The sequence below is a fragment of the Quercus robur genome, chromosome 8, assembly GCF_932294415.1.
Source record: "Quercus robur chromosome 8, dhQueRobu3.1, whole genome shotgun sequence".
NCBI lineage: Eukaryota > Viridiplantae > Streptophyta > Magnoliopsida > Fagales > Fagaceae > Quercus > Quercus robur.
Genome location: NC_065541.1, coordinates 8,423,427 through 8,447,076, shown reverse-complemented (window position 1 = coordinate 8,447,076; position 23,650 = coordinate 8,423,427). Strand labels below are relative to the sequence as shown.

Sequence of the window (23,650 nt, the reverse complement as noted above, 5' to 3'; positions counted from 1 at the left end):
AGTAGTAGTACATTGATGAGGACACTCCATTAAACCATTTTTCATAATAAATTTTACCAGATATTGGAAATTATTATTAATGCAAAAAGTTTGGCTCTAAACATGTTTCAAACTTTATCTTTTGCTAATTACCATATGAACCTTGTTATCCACTATTAACAAATGACCAACCACATTGGTAGTTTTTCCGTTACCAACAAGTTATCATACCAAAAATTTGGAAATTTTTTTTTTGAGAAAAAAATTTGGGAAATTTGTTGCAAAATATGTTACCTATTGATATATGGATTCTATTTAGACCTAACTTTAGAGTCCAACTCAAAAGAGAAGTGTGTGTAATGAGACTTTTTTTCTTTTTGAGCAATTAGAGAAAGAGAGACAAAAAGAAAGACAAAGGAAAAGAAAAAGCAATATAATGAAATGAGTAATGTTAGAAATATAAACTATTTTACAAAAAAAAAAAAAAAAAATTACAAATTGCTGATATAGTGAGTTATTATTGATAAATGAAAAATGATGTTAATGGTGGACTTAAATGAAAAACCAGTAAGAAGTTTAGTCACACCATCAGTTTGTAAAAAAGTTGTAAAATAGTTTGTGTCTGTTGCATTACTCTAATAAAATTTATTAAAAACAAATGATATGTTTACTTTACACCTTCTTAATTGAGTTTTGAGTGATTGTATTCTTTTGAAATTAATGAGAACTTGAGAACAAATATGCATGATTGGATTTGATTTTTTAGAGGAGTAATTGCATTAAACTCACCTATGGTTTGGCCAGTTTTAACAAAGCCTACCCATAATTTAAAAGTTATCACTTAACCTACCTGAGGTGCCTTCCATTAGACAGCCGTAATCCACCTCTCTCATTTCACCGTTAAAAACAGAAAAAATATAACCAAAAAAAAAAAAGGGATCTAAAAGTAATATTTGTAAGAACTATAAGTGTTTTCATACTTTCACTCAAGAACACTAAAAGCAAAACCTAGATCAACCCAGAACTAGATCTAGATACCATGTTAAAACAAAAACTTTCTAAGACTCAAGGTTAAGGCCAAAACCTCTGTCAAAGATCAATTATTTAAACAAAAAACTTTCACCAAATACTAAAAACCTAGGTCTTTCAAGACTTGAGAAAAAACATGCTCATCTTCTTCTCTTTTTCCTTCATCCAAACCAAAACCACCTTGATCTCCCAAGTATTCCATTCAAAACCAAAAAGCCACATGCTTAAATGCTCTCCCAACCACAAAAAATCCTTCTTACACATTTAGATTCAAACCTCTTAAGCCAGTTTCAATTTCACAACAAATGGGTTTAAGTTATTCTCTGTCAAGACCTCACAGCCCAACCCTAATGCAACCTTCGCTATAAATTTTTTTGGTGAGCCAACCCCAGCTCTCTTCTCACTTCCGCCAAAAGCAAAGAGCGCAGTGTTGGAAGTCAAGGGTCACCGTCGACCATGGCAATAGAAAGTGGAGCAATGATGCTTGAAGTCAGCGATGAAGAAAAGGGAGAAAGTGAGAGATCGAGGGAGTAGATGGAAAATTTAGCAAATAAAAGAGGGAGAAATTAGATAGAGGAAAAAAATTTCACAATTGTAAATTCAACTAAGCAAATAGATAGAGATTAGAGAGAGACGAGAGACATCTTATTAGAGAAAAAGGAGGGAAAAAGAGGAGTTAAGAAGAGAAAAAGGAAGAAGGATATAAAATATAATGAAAAAGACACATTTCCCCATCTTTTTAATGGTGAAAAAGGTGAGAGAGTTATGGCTGTTTAACAAAGGGCACTTCAGGTAGGTTAAGTGATAACTTTTAAATCACGGGGAGATTTTGTTAAAACTTGCCAAACTAGAATTGGAAGAAGAAAGAAAAAAGTTAAAATTTAGGAGTTTTAAAATTAGTAATTTAAACTTTCTAAACACAATCATTTAAGGGTATTTAGGGCATTAAAAATTAAGAGTACAGTAAGAATTTAAACGAAGGAAGCCAAATAGATAATAAAATCACACAACATTTTCCTTAATTTTGTTGGTGTGGGTGTGTGTTCCAAACACTTTTATTCTTATTTATTTTCTAGCCGTTGGAAATTTATGAGTAAAATAGTCATTGGGAAATTATGAGAAAAATAGCCGTTAGGCAATAATTGATAATATAGCCGTTGGGCTTTTAAGGGTTATTAGTAACCAATAACTATAGACTATTATCTTCATAAGTAGCCTATATAATACTCATCATAACACACTTTCTAAAGGGGTCTCTTTTACTACTCTATATTTTAGAAATACACAAGTCTACTATCTTTCTCTCCCACATATTTTTTCTACAAGAATATTTGTTCTAAGGAAAGGCAATAAAGGGTTATTCTTAAACCTTTTGTGAGTGGAAGTGCGTACATCACAAAGGTCGATGCTATAGTCTAATCCTGGGGGGTTGTTTGGCCATGAGAACCAATCGCACCAAATTTTACTTTCGGTGGCACGAATCAACCTTTAAGGACAACGCTTTCGCAGCGTGATTCTATAGCATTGTGAGATTGTTCTAAATTCCTTTGGGATATTATTTTAGATATTATTTGGGATATTATTTTTTGTATCAAAACTTGTTTATTCACTAAAATATTTCCAACAATCTTAAAGGTTGATTTTTGTGTTTCAAAATGGATAAACAAGTTATTGATTATGAAATTTTATATTGTGATATGATATTATGTTTATAAAGAAAAAATGCTAGTAGTTATATTCTTAGATATAATTACTTATATCTTTTGTGGAGTTTATTTTACTATCTGGTTTATCTAAACAATTTGGTGGACTAATATTTTAGAAGAAAAAATAAATGATGTCCATCCAAATGTGATTTTGATTCTCTAATCTAAATCATATGTGAATAATATTATGTAACGTTGTATTGATATGTGGATATCAACTTATTGCATTTGCAATTATGTGATATTATATGTGTATTATATTTTGTGAAATTGTTTTATGTTTATTGAAATCTGAGGAACATGAGATTGAAGAAAAACATATGTGTTTTGAGAAATGTTTTTTGGAATTAAAAAAAAAATGTTAGAAATAATTTTTATGAGAAATGAGATAAAATTTTATTTTTTGGAAAAATTCTGATAGAGAAAAAAATGGTGTAGACTTATGGTGAAGGCATTCCTATTGTTAAGTGAGAAAAATGGTGCCATATGATCTTGAATACTCCTTTTGTATGATGAAGATACAAAGATACTATAATTTAATTGAATATTATCTTTCTTGCCAAAGTATTCAAATAATCATTTATGGTTGTGTGAAAAAGAAATTATGAATGATTAAACATTTGTATTATACAATTTTGGTATCATGATGTCAAACTTTACAAAAATATTAAGCATCTTATTCTTGTAAAATTTTGGACATTTCTAAGAGTGGTTTCTAGTAGCTAGAGGCTATCGGCTCTATGTACAAAAGCTATTATTTTTATATCTGTTGACACAAATATATGAAATGAGAAATTATGGAAAATAATTAAAAATTTCTTTATATATAAATAATAAAATGATCCAACTAGTATTTTGGGCTAGTGGATAAGATTTAGTGGGAATAAATATTCCTTTTATCCCCCTAGTACAAAAGTGATATTGAAAAATTATATATACATATTTTTATTGGTTATATGTGTTGTTTTGAGATGGTGGATAGGTTTTTGTGAATTTGAAATAAACAAAAATAAAAAATAAAAAATAAAACCTTGCAAATCTATAATAAGAGGAACCAAACTCTTTAGTTTGGTCCATAGCATTTTGGATGATTTAAAACACACAATGATTAGAGGTGGTAAAAGATTTTATGTAATCTTTGTTGATGACCATTCTATATTTATTTAACATTATGTATTAGGAACCAAAGACGAGGTATTGGAAATTTTATAAAATATAAAAAATGAAGTTGAGAATGACATAAGTCTAACTTGGTATACATCGAATTGTGGGGGTAGTTGGCTAAGATGTTACCCAAATCTAAAATGAGAATACCTCAAAGTGTGGGGGTACTTGCCTAAGGTCATGCTACATGAACCTAAAAGGAGGAAACTTGATTCTTAAATATGTGATTGTGTATTTATTGGTTTATGTTTGTTATAGTTCATGATATAGAATTATTTTCATCAATAGTGATGTATTTAGAATTTAATACTATTGTTAAATCTTAAAAAATACTCTCTTTAAGTATGAGTTTCCTTTGAAAAATAAGGAAAATATGTTTCATGAACCTATTGATACTTCTAATGATCTTGTTGTGATGTGCAAGAATTGAGAAGAAGTAAGCGAACTAGGGAGAAAAAGAGTTACGATAACAATTTTCTTACCTATATTATTGAAGATGAACATGTAAGTTATTATGATGCAATTAAATTTGTTGATGCACCATTATTGTTAGAAGCTTTTAAAAAATTATTAGATTATGTCTAATTACACTTGGAATGGGTTGAGCTTCCACCTAAGGTTAAGCCTGTTGGTTGCAAGTGGGTGTTTAAAACAAAATTTGTATGGTTGCAAGTGGGTTTTTAAAAGATACTTATAACTAAATGGGATCATAGATAAGTATAAGGCATGTTCGGTAGCTAAAGGCTATAAGCAAATATCATGTTGATTATTTTATACTTATTCTTCGATTATTAGAATTGTATCTATAAGAATGTTGTTTGTTATTGTATCTATTTACAAACCTATTATACATCATATGGATGTTAAAACCGTTTTTCTAATAAGTGAATTAGAAAGGGGAAAAAAAATTATATAGAGCAACCCAAGGGTTGTGTTGTCCTTGGACAATAATATAAAGTTTGTAAATTGGTTAAATCCTTGTATGGATTAAAACAAACACCTATACAATGACATGAAAATTTTGATATATGATGCTTACATATGGATTTGTGATTTATGATCATGAGGATAAATGCATATATAATAAGCTAAATAATAATAAAGGTGTCATTATTTGTTTATATGTTGATGACTTACTTATATTTGGAACTAGCCATAATGTTGTGCATGATACTAAATGTTTTCTTGCCTCTAAATTTTATATGAAAATTTTGGTTGGGGCAAATGCTATTTTAGGCATCAAGATCCTTAAGGATAATGATTGCAACGTACTGTCGCAATCTCATTATGGTGAAAAAAAAAAAAATTTAAACACTTTGATATGTGACCTATGCCTATTATGTATAATTTAAAGGTGCACTGGGTCAAAAATGTAGTGATAATGTTTCACAAGATAAGTAAGCACAAATTATTGGTTGTTTAATATTTTTGACAAACTGTAGTCGCCCTGATACTTCATATGATGTTGGTAGATTGAATAGATACACTCATAGTCCTAGTGTTGAGCATTGGGATACAATATCTATATTATTGATATATTCAAAGGGGAATTTTTATTTTTGTTTGTCATATTGTGGTTATCCTGTTGTTTTAAAAAAATATTGTGATGCTAATTGAATCTCTGATACAGATTATGTAAAGCCTACTAGTGGATATGTGCTCACACTAGCTGGAAGGGCTGTCTCTTGGAAGTCATCCAAGAAGACTTGCATAGAGAGATCTAATATGGAAATAGAGTTAATGGTTTTAGAGAAGGCTGGGTCCAAAGCTATATGGCTTAGGAGTTTATTAATTAATATGCCTTTATTTACTAACTTTGTTGTCTCTGTTTGCTTTCCTTGTGATTGCCAGGCTGCCATAACACGTGTTAAGAGCAAAGTTGATAATGGGAAAAGTCGACATATCCAATTGAGGCTAAGGCAGCTTATTGATGATGATGTTATGTCATTGGACTTTGTGAAATAGGAAAAGTTGACATATCCAATTGAGACTGAGGCAGCTTATTGATAATGATGTTATGTCATTGGACTTTGTGAAATAGGAAAAGTAGACATATTCAATTGAGGCTGAGGCAGCTTATTGATAATGATGTTATGTCATTGGACTTTGTGAGGTCTGAAAGGAACTTGGCCGATCCTTTGTCCAAACCACCAACAATGAGGCTGGTGGTGAGACATCTAGGGGGATTGGACTGATACCCAAGTTGCGACACTGTGGCTAATGCCCAACCTCTATGATGGGTGATTCCACACAAGAGGTTAAATGGGTAGAGGTCATTAGTGGTCCATGGGCACTGTCATTTGTTATGTGTTTTCCGCTATCTCGGTAAGGAGATTAGTGATGAGTCCATCCCTATGGTGTGAGACAATGTTAAGTTGCAGAATTTGGTGAGGTTGAGCTTTAGACTCTTAATGGATCCATATCCCTACCTATTGGGATGGGGTGTATCTGCACGCACTCCTAATGGATGCCACCGATTAAGTTGCAGATTGTTGGAGGTTGAGCTTTAGGCTCTTAATGGATCCATACTCCTTACTTGTTGGGATGGGGTGTTCTGCACGCACTCCTGATGGATGCCACCTATGTGTGAATGGAAGTTGTGCCGCTTTCTATGAGACTTTTTGGGTAGGTTTCTAGAGCTCTCATGAAACCCAGTGGCGCATGGCCTGGATAAGGCGTCAACCCGCTTAAGAACAACCTTGATAAAGAAAGTTATGTGGGTGGTAAGTTTGGTTTACTAATAGCTTGGTTAAAAGAGTTTTAACTCCACCATTGTCTTTTAGTTCCTACTTATTTATCCTATGTATGATTAAAACCTTCTGGTACCATATTGATGCATGCTTTCTTTAGTTGCGTGCCTTTCCTATTTTGTGTTTGTAACATGTGGGGGATTGTTGGTGTAGGTGTGTGTTCCAAACACTTTTATTCTTATTTATTTTCTAGCCGTTGAAAATTTATAAGTAAAATAGCCGTTGGAAAATTATGAGAAAAATAGCCGTTAGGCAATAATTGATAATATAGCCGTTGGGCTCTTAAGGGTTATTAGTAACCAATAACTATAGACTATTATCTTCATAAGTAACCTATACAATACTCATCATAACACACTTTCTAAAGGGGTCTCTTTTACTACTCTATATTTTAGAAATACACAAGTCTACTATCTTTCTCTCCCACATATTTTTTCTACAAGAATATTTGTTCTAAGGAAAGGCAATAGAGGGTTGTTCTTAAACCTTTTGTGAGTGGAAGTGCGTACATCACAAAGGTCGACGCTATAGTCTAATCCTGGGGGGTTGTTTGGCCAAGAGAACCAATCACACCAAATTTTACTTTGGGTGGCACGAATCAACCTTTAAGGACAATGCTTTCGCAGCGTGATTCTATAGCATTGTGAGATTGTTCTAAATTCCTTTTTATTTTATGTTCTTGCTAATTATTTGGGATATTATTTTTTATATCAAAACTTGTTTATTCACTAAAATATTTCCAACAAATTCAACCATCATCATAGATCATGTTAACGTGAATTAGGGTATGTGGGCTTTAAGCCCACCTTATTTACTTATATAGCACACTTACTTGTACTACACACTTTGCCTTCTATATAAAAGGCATTCATGTATATTCTATGATTTAAGAAATACAATACACAATTATTCAGTATTTCTAACATGGTATCAAAGCCATTGCTCTAACTTTCTTCTGTCTTGCAGTTTTGTCTTTGTTGATATTTTTCGCTGCCTCGACTTCTTCGGTCAGTAAACCTTTTTCGTGCCCTCTCTTGACTACCCCACCGCCGTTAGAAGTGCCCAAGGTTGAATCTGCACTGCCAGAAGCTTGAACACTGCCACCAAGATCACTGCCTTCATCGGATCTTCCACATCGGAGCTCCGATTAAGACATAAGACATATCACCGTGTAGATATTCAACCGCTCTACACAACTCCGTTGGAATCATCATCATCTAACCCTACACGCGCCACCACCCTCCGATCAAAGATTCAAAATTTTTTCCACGCGCTACCACGCACAATCAGTATTGCTCCGATCATCTCACCCCTGCCGTCATCAGAATATTCTTTCTCCGATCTACGTCGTCGGAAAAGAATCGGTCTCATCAGACTTTCCACGCGCCCTCACGCACCATCCAAAGATTCGGCAAAGATTGAATCACACGCCTCACGCGCTCTATGCACTGCTGGGTCACCTGCTGACATCATCGCTGACGTCATTATTACCACGTCAGCATCCATGTAAGCCCTAGCTTACGTCATCAGCTTACGTCATCTTGCTGACATCATCACTGGGAGTTGATCGTTGACTTTTTTCTTAGAGTTGACTTTTTGCAGTCCAGGTGCTTCTTTCCTAGTTTTTCGCGTAGATTTCATTTTTGCAGTCCATTTTTGCATATTTTGCTTCTAAATGAAGAATAAGGACAAATCTTCTTCCTTTTGCAACAATCGTCACCGACAATCCAATCAACGTTTTTGCAAACGTTTTGGCCATAATATTGAGACTTGCTATCAAGACAACAAATTAGCTGTTTCCATTTCTGCTGCTACAGTTGCTAACACTGAGAGTGTCCAACCTATGGCCCCCGTCTCTGCAAAGTCTCAGTCTTCTGGATCCACTTTCACTATTTCCAGAGATGACCTTATAAATATCATCGTCAATGTCATTCGTATGGTTGATAATGCATCTTATTCCTCTTCTCTCTTAGCTTTATTTGGTATGTCTCCTACCTCTTGGCTTATGGATTCTGCTTGTTGCAATTACATGACACCTCACTCGTCCTTATTTTCTGACCTTAAACCTACACCACACCACCTTAATATTCGCATAGCAAATGGTTCTACAATGTCTAGTCATAATATAGGTTCCGTTGCGACCTCCAATCTCTCGGTTCCTAAAGTCTTTAATGTTCCTGACCTTTCTTATAATTTATTTTCTGTTGGACAATTAGCTGAGTTGGGTTATCGCATTATCTTTGATTATTCTGGGTGTATTATGTAGGATCCGAGGACGGGACGGGAGCTTGGGACCGGTCCTAGAGTTGGACGTATGTTTCCAGTGGACAACCTTCGTCTTCCACTTGTTGCTCCTGTTTCTGTTGCTGCAGCTACTGCAGTTCCTTCTATTCCTTCCCTTGCACTTTGGCATGCTCAACTTAGTCATGCATCTTCTTCTCGGGTACAACAATTGACTTCTAGAAGTTTGTTAGGTTCAGTGTCTACGGAAAATTTTGATTGTGTTTTATGTCAGTTAAGAAAACAACCAGCTTTGCCTTTCATTACTAGTGAATCAATATCCACTAATATCTTTGTCCTTATTCATTTTGATGTTTGGGGGCCTTCCTCTATCTCTAGTATTGGTGGATCTCAATATTTTGTTGTCTTTGTTGATGATTACTCTCGCTATAGCTGGATTTTTAATATGAAACATCATTCTAAATTGTTGCAAGTATATTCTAATTTTGCAAAAAAGGTTGAAACTCAATTTTCCAAACGTATCAAAATTTTTCGATCTAATAATGCTTTTGAGTACACTTAATATGTTTTCCAAGCTGTTTTGCATTCCTATGGCACTATTCATCAACTAACTTGTCTAGGTACCTCTCAATAAAATGGTAGAGTCGAATGAAAACTTCGTCATATTCTTGACACTGTTCGTGCTCTCCTTCTCTCTACCAAAGTTCCTGCTCCTTTTTAGGGCGAAGCTGCTTTTCATACTGTTCATACTATTAATCGCATTCCAAGCCCTGTCATCCAAAATCAAACTCCATATGAGTGCCTTTTTTGGTCACCTCCAGACTATCACCACCTTCGTTCCTTCGGTTTTACTTGTTTCGTTCTTCTTCAGCCACATGAGCATAACAGACTTTAGCCTTGGTCAAGGTTTTGTTGTTTTCTTGGCTATGGCGAAACTCAAAAGGGGTATCGGTGTTATGATCCTGTCTTTCATCGTCTTCGTATCTCCAGCAATGTTGTCTTTTGGGAACATTGCCTCTTTGTCGAGCTCTCTCACTTCCGTGCCTCCATATCTTTCTCCTCTGTTTTAGATTTTTTTCCAGATGAGGCACATATTTCTTCTGTAGCTGCTTTTGATCCTCCTATAGTTGCTCCTGATTCTCCTGTAGACTTCTCTGTCCAACCACCAGATATCACTGATCCCTTTCCTAGTTCACCATTTAATAAACAGGTGGAAGACGAGCTACCCAACCCCAACCCTGAGCTTGGGTCCACTGCTCCTGCTCCACCTGAAGATCTTGCACAAGACATTCCACCTCGTCACTCAACTCGGGTAAGATCTATTCTTGCACATTTACTTGACTATCATTGTTACACTGCCCTTGCTACACTACACGAGCCTCACACCTATCGTGAGGCTTCCACTAACCCTTTATGGTAGATTGCAATGAAAGAGGAACTTGATGCATTATCTAAAAACAATACTTGGGATTTGGTGACACTCCCCCCCGGGAAATCTGTGGTTGGTTGTAAGTGAATCTACAAGATTAAGACTCGCTCTGATGGGTCTATTAAGCGCTACAAAGCTCGTCTTGTTGCAAAAGGGTTTACACAGAAGTATGGGATGGATTAAGAAGAGACCTTTACTCCAGTTGCTCGTATCTCATCTGTTCGTGCCCTCTTAGCTGTTGCTGCTGCCAGTAAATGAGATATTTTTTAGATGGATGTCAAAAATGCATTTCTTAATGGGGATTTAAGTGAAGAAGTTTATATGCAACCTCCTCCTGGTCTTTCTATTGATTCAAACAAGGTGTGTCATCTTCGATGTGCACTTTATGGCCTTAAATAAGCTCCATGAGCTTGGTTTGCCAAATTCAGCTCTACCATCTCTCGCTTGGGTTACATGGTCAGTCATTATGATTCTGCCTTATTTCTTCGTCGCACTGACAAAGGCACTATTTTACTTCTCCTGTATGTGGATGATATGATCATAACTGGTGATGACCTCAGTGGCATTCAAGAACTCAAGGATTTTCTTAGTCAGCAGTTTGAGATGAAAGATCTTGGACATCTCAGCTACTTCTTGGGTCTTGAAATCACTCATTCTACAGAGAGACTTTATATTACTCAAGCCAAGTATGCTTTTGAACTATTGTCTCGAGCTGAACTCACTGATAGCAAGACTGTTGACACTCTAGTTGAGCTTCATCTAACTCCCACAGGAGGAAAATTATTGTCTAATTCTTCTCTTTACAGACGCTTGGTTGGCAGCCTAGTTTATCTCACTGTCACTCGTCTAGACATTTCCTATGTTGTTCACTAGGTGAGCTAGTATCTGTCTGCTCCACGATCGACTCACTATGTTGCTGTTCTGCACATTCTTCGGTACCTAAAGGGCACTCTCTTCCATGGCCTTTTCTACTCTGCTCAGTCTCCTCTTGTTCTCCGTGCATTTTCTGATGTTGATTGGGCAGGAGATCCCACTGATCGCAGGTCCACCGCTGGTTATTGTTTTCTTCTTGGTTCTTCCTTGATTTCTTGGCGAAGCAAGAAACAAACTCATGTGGCCTACTCCAGTACTGAAGCAGAATATCGTGCCCTTGTTGATACCACATCTGAGCTCCTTTGACTACGATGGCTTCTCAAAGACTTAGGTGTGTCCACATCCTCTGCCACTCCTCTTTATTGTGACAACCAGAGTGTCATTCATATCGCTCACAATAATGTCTTTCATGAACAGACTAAACACATCGAGATCGATTGTCATTTTATTCGTTATCATCTTGTCCATGGTGCTCTTAAGCTGATCTCAGTCTCCTCTAAAGATCAACTTGCAGATATCTTCACCAAGTCACATCCTAAGGGACGTCTTCGTACTTTGGTTAACAACCTCAAGTTGGTCTCACATCCACCTTGAGTTTAAGGGGGGCTGTTAACGTGTATTAGGGTATATGGGCTTTAAACCCACCTTGTTTACTTGTATAGCACACTTACTTGTACTACACACTTTGCCTTTTATATAAAAGGCACTCATGTATATTCTATGATTTGAGAAATACAATACACAATTATTCAATATTTCTAACAGATCAAAATAAAATAAAATAGAATATTACTGGATTGATCACAACTAAGAACACAACCCAGAACAAGGATGTGAAAATGGAATAATTCTTAGGTGTGAAAATAGAATAATTCTTAGGTACTCTCGGACCACTCTCGGAGCACGGAGAATGGTGCTCTCTCCTCTCATATTCATGGTGGGGTCCGCTCATTAAATTTATGATGGAGTCTACCATGAATGTGAGAGAAATGAGCATAATTTTATTATACTCCAGGACTATCTAAGAATTTTCTGTCAAAATGTTTAAGATCTTGTAGTGCTCTAGTCTTTTTCTAGTCCGGTCGTCCCATAAATGTTACACATGTGACCGTGTACTATTTGACTATTTCATGACCAAAGCACCCCTGGTTACTTACAAAATTCTCAACCTGACGTCTGTCTGTAACTGTAGTAAACGTCGATGTACTCAGACAATCAGATGCTTTGTTGATTCAGAACAAAGTTGGGACTCTCTCTCTCTCATAATCCTTATCAGATGTTCTCCTTTTACAAGTTGGGAAAGATTTGATAGTACAACTTGCTGTGCCACCAATCCATGTTGCATAGAAAATCCCATTATTAGAGTTAATGCCCACATACATTCCCACTTTGGAGCAGCCAATTCATGCAAAGTACCAATCTTTGACACATTTGGAGGATCTGAGGATGGGGTTCTCAATGGTGGGTTCATTGGGTTCTCAGATGTGGGCGAGAAATTCTCATCAAAGGAAGTTAAAGTTTGAATCTTTTAGTCACAGAAGGAAACATACCCTAGATTTCAACTTCTCAAAGCATCGGTCTCATCCGGCAAAGATTTTGTTGAGCAAGCGTGATGCATTTGAATTTGAGGAGAGAACAAGCCCAAATGAGGTAAACCCAATTAGAATTTTCATTTTTTCTCTGGTTTTTTTTTTTTTTTTTTTTTTGTGGAGTACTTGTTATTCTGCAGGTGCGAATTCATTCATTTTTAATAGGACAACAAACCAAATTGAGGTTAACCCACTTTGTAATTTCCCCTTCATTTTATTTATTTATTTATTTTTTTTTATATCCCTTTTGGGGTTTTATCTGAACTACTAGAATTTTCAATAGGAAGCTGTTTTGGTTCTCTGCTGCAATACCAAAGCACAGCTTCATAGGGTGGTTAGCAAGGAGAGACAGACTCTCAACTAAAGCAAGATTGATACAATGGGGTTTCATTGGGGATAGTCTATGCTCCTGCTGCAAAATGATGATCGAAACTAGGAACCAATTGTTCTTTGAGTGTCCTTTTAGCCAAAGAATTTGGCAAGCCATAATGGAGCTTAGTTTAGTTCCTAGTATACTCTATAAATGGGAGGAGGTGGTCAAGTGGGGAATAAATCACCTACTGGGCAGTAACTTCAAAGTTTCTTCGTGTAAGGTGGCTTGATAGGCCACTATTTATAATATATGGATACAAAGAAACAATAGAATTCATGGAGAAAGCATCAAAACCGAAGAGCAGCTGATTAAAAGTATAAAAAGGGATGTCAAGGGAAGAATGGAAGGAGTTTTTTTTTTTTTAATTCCTAACAGTAGCACTCTTGCCTCCAATTGGGGGTTTTACTGTGTGTACTTGTTTTAACTCATTTGTAGTGAGCTATAGTGTTAGGTGTAGAAAAGTGTTTGAGCCTTACAGGGAGTTCTAGTTTTAAGTGTATATTGCAGGTTGTGGGTTGTGCTAGAGCTTATGCTCTGCTTTGTGTGTTGTTTGTTCTAGGCAAGGGTTTTGAGTTCCCTTGTGGGACCTCTTTTCCTTGTTTCCTTTGTTTTGTGGTAATAAAATTTTCTGAATTAACAAAAAAAAAAGAAAATTATAATAGAATTTTGTTGCTATTTGGTAGATTAGTGGAACCCAAAATTTGTTGGAAAGGAACAGTTTTTTACTGACTGCCTTTTTATGGAGTACCTATACAGGCTATACTGAAGCAGACTGAAAAAGAAGATACAGGTGAAAATGATGATAATTTTTCCAAAAATCCAATCAATATGAATATTTGACCATATACAACTGAGTTCACAAGTGTATATGAATATTTTACCCTCAGGCTGTTGTCAAGATAATTTATTTACACACCAAAATTAGTAAGGTGGATTGTTACATGGAGTGTGCATTGGGTTTTTTACCAGAATAATAGTTGTGCTAGGAACAAAGAATTTTTTAAAAGAAAATTAAAGAAAGTTAAAAAACAAAAGAAAAAAAAAAGTTTAACAACTCAACAGGAACAATTTTTTTTTGGATTAGATTGGTTTCACTTCACAGGACATGTTTATTGTACAGTGTCAGTGAATCTGGATAACCATGTCGAATATTTCATGCACTAGGAACAAATTTTATTTTTCTCAAACAATAAGATAACAAAGAATTTGAAGCATAATTATTAGTTGCTCTCTGAAGTGAAGGGGATGTCTATGCTTGGTGACTAGGGGATAATTTTGGCATCAATTCTGGTGTTGGATTTATAAGTTTAACAACGCAGAAAGTATTCAATCCATTTGATGTGTTTTAATTTGTCAAGTATGAGATCTTGAATGCCTGTTCTGCAGCATTTGCTTTCAGCTTGGACATCTCTTCTGTCAGCGCTGCTAAAGAACTATTTGAATAAAAGATTTGTGATGAGATTCATAGGAATGAGTAGGATCTTGTGGGGTGCAGTTTGAATTTAAGCAAGTAGAAATCATAAACATGTAGCGACGTTGTTGACGAAACTCTTTTGTATTTTATCAAGAGGGATGCTTCCCATTTTGTTGTTGACTGCCAGTTTCTGGTAGTTAGGCTGGACATACAAGCCTTTTCAACTGATAAGCAAATGCATCGTATTTCCTGCTTGTGATTTCTACCAAACCAATTGGATCTTTAATCTCCTATTGTATGACTTTTATGTTAAGATTGATTATACTTAGGCAGGCAAGTAAGATTACAACTCTAGCAAGGCAAATGAACAACTTACCTAGGTTGAAACAAATAGCATTCTTATATATATGTATATATATATATATATATATAACAAATCTAAATTCATTTTTAAGTAGTCTCCAGTTCATGCTTGATTATTTGAGCCCTCTTACTCTCTTGCCAACATGACCAATTTTAATTTTATATCATTTTTGCGGGTGGGGGGTAGAGAATTGAAACTGGACTATGAAATTTATGGATCTTAACAGGATTTAGAATTATTTATTGGTTGTTCCAAGAGTATCATGCTTTAAGAAATTTTGTGAATATTGAGAATGTATCAAATGTCTTGCAATTTTAATGAATGTTTGAAAAAGTTTAGTAGCTAATTTGGCTGTATTGTTTGAAAGGTCAGAAAAGAGATACAGCAATGCTATGAACTCATACACAGACTTGGGAGGGGAGTCGTGTATTTGGGTTCTTCAAGGATGGGACCTGCTCATTCTCATTACCTGCAAACACAAGAGTTGGGTAGAGAGGCAAGTGACTTTTTACATTGATTCCTGCCTGCTTTTCCTGGTATACATGCATGTAAATTTTGGTATCCAAATCACGTATTCACATGCATCAAGAATGGTGATACATGGAAGCACAAAATCACAAATTGCATCCTGAAACATACTTTTCCTATTTATTGAGGTTAACTTTTCCTTATGATCTTCCATCGTCCATCGGGCAGATTGCAAATCTTTTGGACTGCACTTCATGGAGTGGGGTTGGCCCTGGGTTAATGGATGCTGCTACTAAAGGTGCTTTACAAGCGGGAAAACCAGTGGGTGGATTTAAGATAGGTAAAGAAGCTGGTGAATGGACAGCCTCAAATTTTCATCCATATCTACCTCCAGAAACTTACCTTACTTGCAGGTAATATACTATTGTTGCTACCTTATCATTGGATTTTGATGCTTCTCAGTTGCATTAACTGCTTTTTAATAATGCAGGTTTTTTTCTGCAAGGAAGCATGGGTTGGTGGATGCTATAGTTAGGAGCAGTAGTTCTGATAGAACTGCCGTTGTTGCTCTTCCTGGTGGTATTGGTACACTAGATGAGGTGTTTGAGATATTAGCATTAATTCAACTGGGACGGATAGGATCAAAGCTTCCTGTACCCTTCCTTTTAATGAACTATGACTCATTCTACTCAAAGTTATTAGACTTTCTTGATGATTGTGAGGGTTGGGGTACAGTTTCCAAAGGAGAGGTTGCATCACTATGGACGGTTTGCGACAATAACTCAGAGGCTTTGACTCATTTAGCAGAATTTTATAATCTCCCTCTTAGTGACAAAGATAAACATGGAACTGAACTGCAAAGTATTCGTGGCACAGTTTCTTCATAATTTTTGCAGTTGACAATGATTTGATTGTTATGAGATTCTTTTCCAATCCATATGATATTACGTGTAATAGATGTAATGGCATCAAGAATGTTGCACACTAAAAATTATTCCAAAATTTAGAAATGGATGTTTTAACGTCTATTTGGAATGGGGAAAACTATCAGGAAATCCTGGTTCATTGATCTGTAATATGTCATAATTCAGCTTGGAATTATTTGGCTGAATCTGGTTTCAAATAAAAGAATTGTAGTTTACAGTTAATTTTACGATCAAGATAAAAATGAGTCTCACCTCTAGCTTTCAGTGAGCAGCCAGAAATTGCCATTGTTGGTTTTCTAATTCACTTGATGATGTGTATTCATTATTTGTACCTTAAGCTGATTTTTATTTGGTTTTCTTTTGCAGGAAATTTGGAACCATTAACTGATTGACATTCTTTTCAAAACGGACCACGAACAATATGGTTATAGGATAGATCAGATTCATCAGAATATGGCAAAAAGAATAACTGTTTACGTTAGAAGTTAGAACTAGCTGTGAGAAATGAGAACAATGCCATAGCAACTAGTCATGCCAAGACACGCAAAGAAAGCAAATACCAAAAATTCTGTAAAAACTTGTGCACTCAAGACTTTGAAGAGAAATATGAATAGTGTTTACAGCTCTTAAAAAATGTATACTTCATATATTCCTTTGATGGAGGACACAAGCAATTTATAATTATAGGTACTTCATAAAAACATATGAATACTTCATATATTCAAGACTTTGAAGAGAAATTGGGATCCCGTCAACTCAACTTTTTTTCTTAAACACTCGTTTTTTCTTAAACACTCCTTACGTAAGGAGTTTGATCTATTTAATATATAAAATCTTAAGGGTAGCATTTATTAATTTTATGCTCATGTTAAACCACATCAATTAGCATTTCAGTTCATTTAGTCCATTTCAGTCCATCGGTCCACTTGTTCTGCTTCTGTCCATTTTGGTCTGTTTGGCCTAGCTTGGTTTGGTCCATTTTTGTTCTCTTTGGTGATGCTTTAGGAGAGGCTTATATTGAAAGATGAGTTGTTTCATTGACAACTATGTCAACTTTTCAAGGTAACGATAGTAGGTATTTGATAAAATTACATTTTTCTTATATTATTAAAGTTTTATATATTTTAATATAAATAATATAAATGATGAATTTACTTATATTTACTTCCTTTTTAGGCCATTCAAGACAGACGATAAACCTTTTATAAAAAATGCTAGAAACAAAATAATCACATCATTTTAGGAAGTGTTTAAGACTAATACTCATAAGTCTTATCTATTATTTTCATTTTTCATTTAAGAAAAAACACAAAATGGGTTCCATTTTTCAATGATTTGTGATACCGAAGGGGAAGGGGGGTTATTAAATGTGTTTTAAATAAAGTTAGTCAATAACCCCAGGAAATAACTAAAATCAAAATTAATATATGTCACAAAAGGTGATATTAACACCATGTCAACCCTTTACTCAAAAAGAAAAAAAAAAAAAAAAAAAAAAAAAAAAAAAAAAAAAAAAAAAAAAAAAAAACCATGTCATTCTAATCATAAAATTTACTGATGGGATTATTTTAATTAATCTGTTTTAAGAGAAAAATCATAATTTCCTTCATTATTGAAATAATACAATTTTGATGAAATTATTTCTATTTAGTAAATGTTACATCCTCTAAACTCGGGTCAAGAATGTGAAAAATTAGCGAAAATAATCAAAGTTTACAAAACTAAGAAGTTGATATCATTTGGTATCAACTTTTTTTTAATCTCATGGTTTTTTTTTTTTTTTTTTTTTTTTTTTTTTTTTGGAGTGATTTATACATGTTTCACCGAAACAGTAAAAGTGAAAATGTCGTACGATAAAAATATTAGTTTCAGCTCGAAGTTAATGTAAATTAAGTATCCATTATTCAAACTCTAAATATTATTGTTACATAAAGAAATAATATTATTGTGCAAATTGCTCTAAATATTATTTGTTGAGGAATTCCACATATGCAGTTTTTACCTTTTAGAAAGGATAAAGAGATCACCGCACACCTTTGGTGCGATGATCACTCCACAAGCACAGAGTGTGAGGGCCAAAGGGTCAGAGTTCAAGTTTCTAGAAGGGAGTTTCACACATATATATACTTAGATTAGTTTAGAGTAGAATTCTATATTAAAAAAAAATAAAAATAAAAATAAAATAAAAGAGAGAGAGAGAGAGAGAGAGAGAGAGAGAGAGAGAGAGAACAAATGAAAGCTGAAAAACACGAAATCGACGGAATAGACTGAATTCTACTTGATTGGACCGAATTAAATTGAATGAGACCGAATTAGACTAAACGGACCGAATGGGACCTAAGTGGATCAGATTGGACTAAAATGGATCGAATTGGACCAAAAAGACTTCATTGACCGAATTGGATTGATATTGATTGAAGTGGACCAAATGGACTGCAAAATCGTATGTATTCAAAACTTTGAAGAGAAATTTGGATGGTGTTTACAACCTCTAAAAAATGTATATAATTATTGTGTAGCTTATTTTTCCCAACTTATTTGGGTACAATTTTCTAAAATCTCTCTCTTTTTTTTTCTTAGTTGTAATTTATCAAAACCTTACTAAAATGTGTCTCTCTTTTAAATACAAGGGGTCCAAAACAAGTTCTCCAAATGGATATTAAGAATAATCAAAGAGATAATAGGAGAATAAAATACTCACTTCATGTCAGGAAATGCACTTTAGCTAATGATTAAAATTCTTATGTTATGTGTGAATATGAATGACAATTGTGTGCCACATGCACATCACATGATTCAAGCAATTAGATGAAAACTATTATATAACCAAATAATTGGTATTATATACAAAATTTACCTTATAACTTGAAATGGTGGAAGAAACCAAATATTAATAAGGTTAAGGGGTTGAATGATGAAGTAAAGTCATGTACAAAGCAACAATAACGAAAATGCAAGAATCTCAATTTTAACACCAATCAATCAAAAAAAAAAAAAAAAACAGCAATTTCATAACTTCTATGTACACAGCTCGAACATGCAATGAGGAAAAATTGGAAAATCTAAAATTCTTGCAGAGTGGAAAAGGAAAAAACAATTATGCAAGAATTTTTGGGAAGTCAGACTGCACTTAATTCACAAACAGCTAAGAAAAATCTTAATCAAATATCAAATACCCCAAAGAGTTTTATATATGTGTAATTTAGATAAATGTAAAAAAATAAAATAAAATAATAAAAAACAAAAAAACCAAAAAAAAAAAAATTTCTTAAAATTGTCTCAAATAGAAGCCATAAATTATATCCGAAGCAACTGCCAACCAGTTTCTTCAAAAATACCTTTGCTTAGAGATCTCTAAAATATTTACAGATGCATCACTAATACAATTGCTTATATATTGAAGGGTTGCTTAGTTTCAATGAAACTGCTTTTATTCATGGCAGAAATATAGCAAAAATATATTCTTCAAGCCCAAGAGAGACTTACAAACTATTATAGGGACAAGGGTAAAAAAATATATGCACAATTAAAGGTTATTTTCATGAAAGCATATCACTCAGTTGAATAGAGTTTCTTACTACATTGCCTCATAACTTTTGGGATCCCTGTAAATGATATAGTTTGTGTCAAAGAGTTTATTACCACTAATTTTTTTATTAAATAGTTTTTATATTTAAAAAAAATTAAGGAGGAAAAGATTGAGGCAAGATGACCATTTGTCTCCCAAGTAATTTATATGAGGTGGTGGTGCTAAAGTGCATGGGGGTATGATCTGTGTTCAAAACATGGGTGGTTAATGATCCTAAACAAATAACTCAAAACTTTTCTTGAATAAAGAGAGTATCATAAGTCAAATTTGGAAAAAGTTTGAAAAGTACTAATATTAATCATGAGAACCAGGGATGGAGTCGCATGAAATTTGGTGATCTCAATGAAATTGAAGTGAGGAAAATTCAGAGAGTTGTGATCATTACTTACACTACTTTTCGACCAAGTTCCTTCATTTATGCTTCTATTGGTCAAATACTTTATTTACGATCATTTTTATTTTTGTTAAAATTTTTATTTAAGAGTCAGAATATGTTCTTATCTTATAATGTCTTATTAGTTATGATGTGTGTTTGAGGGACCATTTTTCAGTGCGTAGTCACGTATTGTCTATTGGAGGGGTGACCTTACTAGACCCGAATATGTTTGGAGAGTTGCATACGGAACTCAACATTAGGCCACGTAGTCCAATGGCTACCAGCATATTTTTAGGCCCACAAAATGGATAAAGCCCAAAGTCTAAGAATCATGATAATGATTGAATAAATAATATGTGTTTGATATAATACGTTTGATTAATAGTTGTAATAGTAGTTGAAATAAATTAATATGTATTTAAAGGTGAAATAATCATGTACTCAAAAGTGTGAATTTAGAGATATGGAAACAAAGTTACTTATCTTTATATGGTTTGTAGCTCCAATTGTGTACCATCTGTGAGTTGATATCATTCTAGCAGAATGACTCTAGGGTGGATAGGCAATTTGCCATGAAAACTTTAAGATTGAAGGGGAAAAATGGATGCAACTTGAGGGAGAGAGAGTATGTCCAGTTGTGTGTAGAGACTGGTTAAGCTTATCCCTTTTATCATGCACTTAAATGAATTTTTCCTTGACAATGCTTTTTTAGTTGTTGTGAAGTTATGAATAGTATTGCCTTCCATGATAAGGGCTTTTGTATGAAGTATTTATGCCTTCTAAGAGAAGGGTTTCATGTAAGATAGATTTGTGCCTTCTTTAAGAAGGGTTTTGATATGAGATCTTGGTACCTTCTAGGATAATAACTTCAGTATTAGAAGTTTATGTCTCCCATAAGAAGAGAATGGCTTTTATAAGAGAGGTGGAGAAGAGTATTGAGATGTGTTTATGGGCAACAAAACAGTAGAATTTCAGAGTGAAAGAGTATGAGAGTGGAGTTTAGAAGAGTTGTGGTGTGTTATATGTAATGGTGCACTAAGTGTGTATGAGATTGTGAAAGTGAAATGGAGAAAGATGTTTAGAGATATGGACAGTAAGATAGATGTATTTTCAAAATATGGAGAGTGAGAGAATGAGTATAAGAGAGTATTAGTGTTGTAGTGAGTTTAAATATGTTGTTGGGATTTTCTGCTGGAAGATAGATAAGGGCTTATGAAGGGCAATTATGAGCTAAGGGCTGAAGAGTTTAGTTCATAATTTGGAAACTAAAAACTCAGAAGCTCAAAACTTCATTAAGAGTTTAAGAAGATAATTAGAGGGAGAGAGAATAGAGAAGTTTATGAGAGAGTTTTTCTTTTCTATTGGTGTGCTTTGAGGTATTAATGAAGAGCTCTATTTATAGCTGAATTTAAGGGGGGGGGGGGGGTTAGCAAAGAATCTCAACAAAAATTTGTCCCAATTAGCAATGAATCTTCAAAAAATTCATCCAAGGATTTGGCCAAAAATGGTATGTTTAACTTTAAGGCGTTCTTGCGGTTTTGGGTAATATCAGCTGGAGGAAAGACCAACAAAAAAGGAAAGGATTTTAGCAAGAAAAAGATAGTTTCTTTGGTTGGTTTTGGTTTTTAGCCAAATAAGGAAATTCTGTAATGTTAAGGCTGTCGGGTTAGCTGTCCTATCAGTTCTGAAACAACTATCCTAGCTGACTAAAAAAGTTATCATAGATGTCATAAGACAACTGTTGGTTGGGACTAAAGTAGATGAGGTTAATTGGATGATGTCAGGCTTCTGGAGCAAATATTTAGCATTTATTGCATGAGTTTGGTTGAAAATGGTAAGATCTCTTTTAAGGGTATCTTGCCATTTTGGGTATAGCAGCTGGCTGTTGGGATTTGAGCATTAAATGGCTAGTGATGTCACTTTCAGCCAGGTGTCAAGTGCTGAACACACTGCTGGTGTTTGGTTGGAAATGTTTCTTCTTTTGGGTATTTATATTTTTGGTCCAAGATTCTATTACAACACATTTTTAGTAAGTAATAAAATGATTGATTGATAGTTCATGAAGCTTTAAAGATCTAATCAAAGTCTCATTATGTTGTGACTTAATCTTGGTGAACAAGAAGAGCTTTTAATGCTCTGATCTGGCAAATGAATATTTGGTCTGATTATGGTAGATGACAACTAGGTCTTAAAGATATCATGAATATATTATATTTGAAAATTGAAGATAGCCATTCAGATTTAGTCATGTGTTTGAGTTGGATTTTAGCTAAAAGTAGTAATGTAGTTTATGTGAAAAATATAATTAGGTTTCTAAATTCGTATAGGAATAGCTAAAGGTTGAATGAATAGTTATTTTGCCAACATTTAGAAGGCTAGAGTTTTTGAGTGTTTGTCATATGATGAATATTAAGTTTTAGGAAAAGAGTAATAGAGAATTTTATCATTTTAAATGTTATGTGATAAGAGAGGCTTACCATATGTTACCCGCTACACACTGACTCGTCAGAGTTCAGGGAGTTGGAGAAGATACGCCAAGCAACATGTTTCTTTTATCAACTTTAAACCGTTGGAGTTTTACTAAACATACCTCTTAGCTCTTCAAACCACAACTCCCAAAACTTCCCCAAAGAGACTCATAAGCTTGGATCGTAAGTCGAATATAAGATGACGTACCTTGAGTTTTATTGTCAATTTGTGTAAATATGAGCTTTTGTTGGAGAAGCTGCTTTCCATGAATATGAGAGAGATATTATGGGCCATGAGTTTTGATTCATTGATTGAGCTTGATTCATATGTTGTTGTTGATGATGTCATGGGTTATGATCCCAATTGATAAAGAGGAAATGTGGCGCATGATTCCACCTCTTGAAGTAAGGATCTTGTGGGCCATGTGAGCCCAATCCATGTAGTTGGATACAATATAAGCTTATTTTGGGCTTTATAGAAGATTCACCCAAAACTCAATAATATGTTAATATGGAGTGGGTTGCCAATGAAGTAGTGTTATGTGGGGCGAAAAAAGAGTCCTCAACAATGTCTCCTAAACTTCATAGTATTAATTTATGTAATTTTCCCATAACACGAATTTTTTGGTTAAATTTCATGCCTAACACAAATTAGGGGTTTCTAGACATCCTAGGACTTTTGTAGTATAAATTAGTAGTATTTATTCAAACTAATCAATTATAGAATATCTCTCTCTCAGTGGATTCCAAAGCAATTTTCCCTATGGATTCAATGATCCTTTTGGGAATAAAGGGGTTTATTCTTAAAATGGACATTCTATTTCTTATGGCTATCCCACTGCGTTTGTTACGCGCCTTAAAAGAAATGAAGACTTGCACAGTATGCACTACGCAGCATCGTACTGGAAAAGA

The 23,650-nt window shown here is 34.4% G+C and overlaps 1 protein-coding gene across 1 annotated transcript; it reads left to right on the top strand.

The window, feature by feature from the left end:
* The first annotated feature begins 12,326 nt into the window (after nucleotides 1-12,326).
* Nucleotides 12,327-16,527, top strand: LOC126694444 (probable cytokinin riboside 5'-monophosphate phosphoribohydrolase LOGL9). The gene is made up of 4 exons (XM_050390708.1): nucleotides 12,327-12,821; nucleotides 15,279-15,407; nucleotides 15,608-15,792; nucleotides 15,870-16,527. Exons 1-4 carry the CDS (start codon nucleotides 12,540-12,542, stop codon nucleotides 16,264-16,266), a joined length of 993 nt encoding a protein of 330 aa, XP_050246665.1. The 5' UTR covers nucleotides 12,327-12,539; the 3' UTR covers nucleotides 16,267-16,527.
* Nucleotides 16,528-23,650: the final 7,123 nt, after the last annotated feature.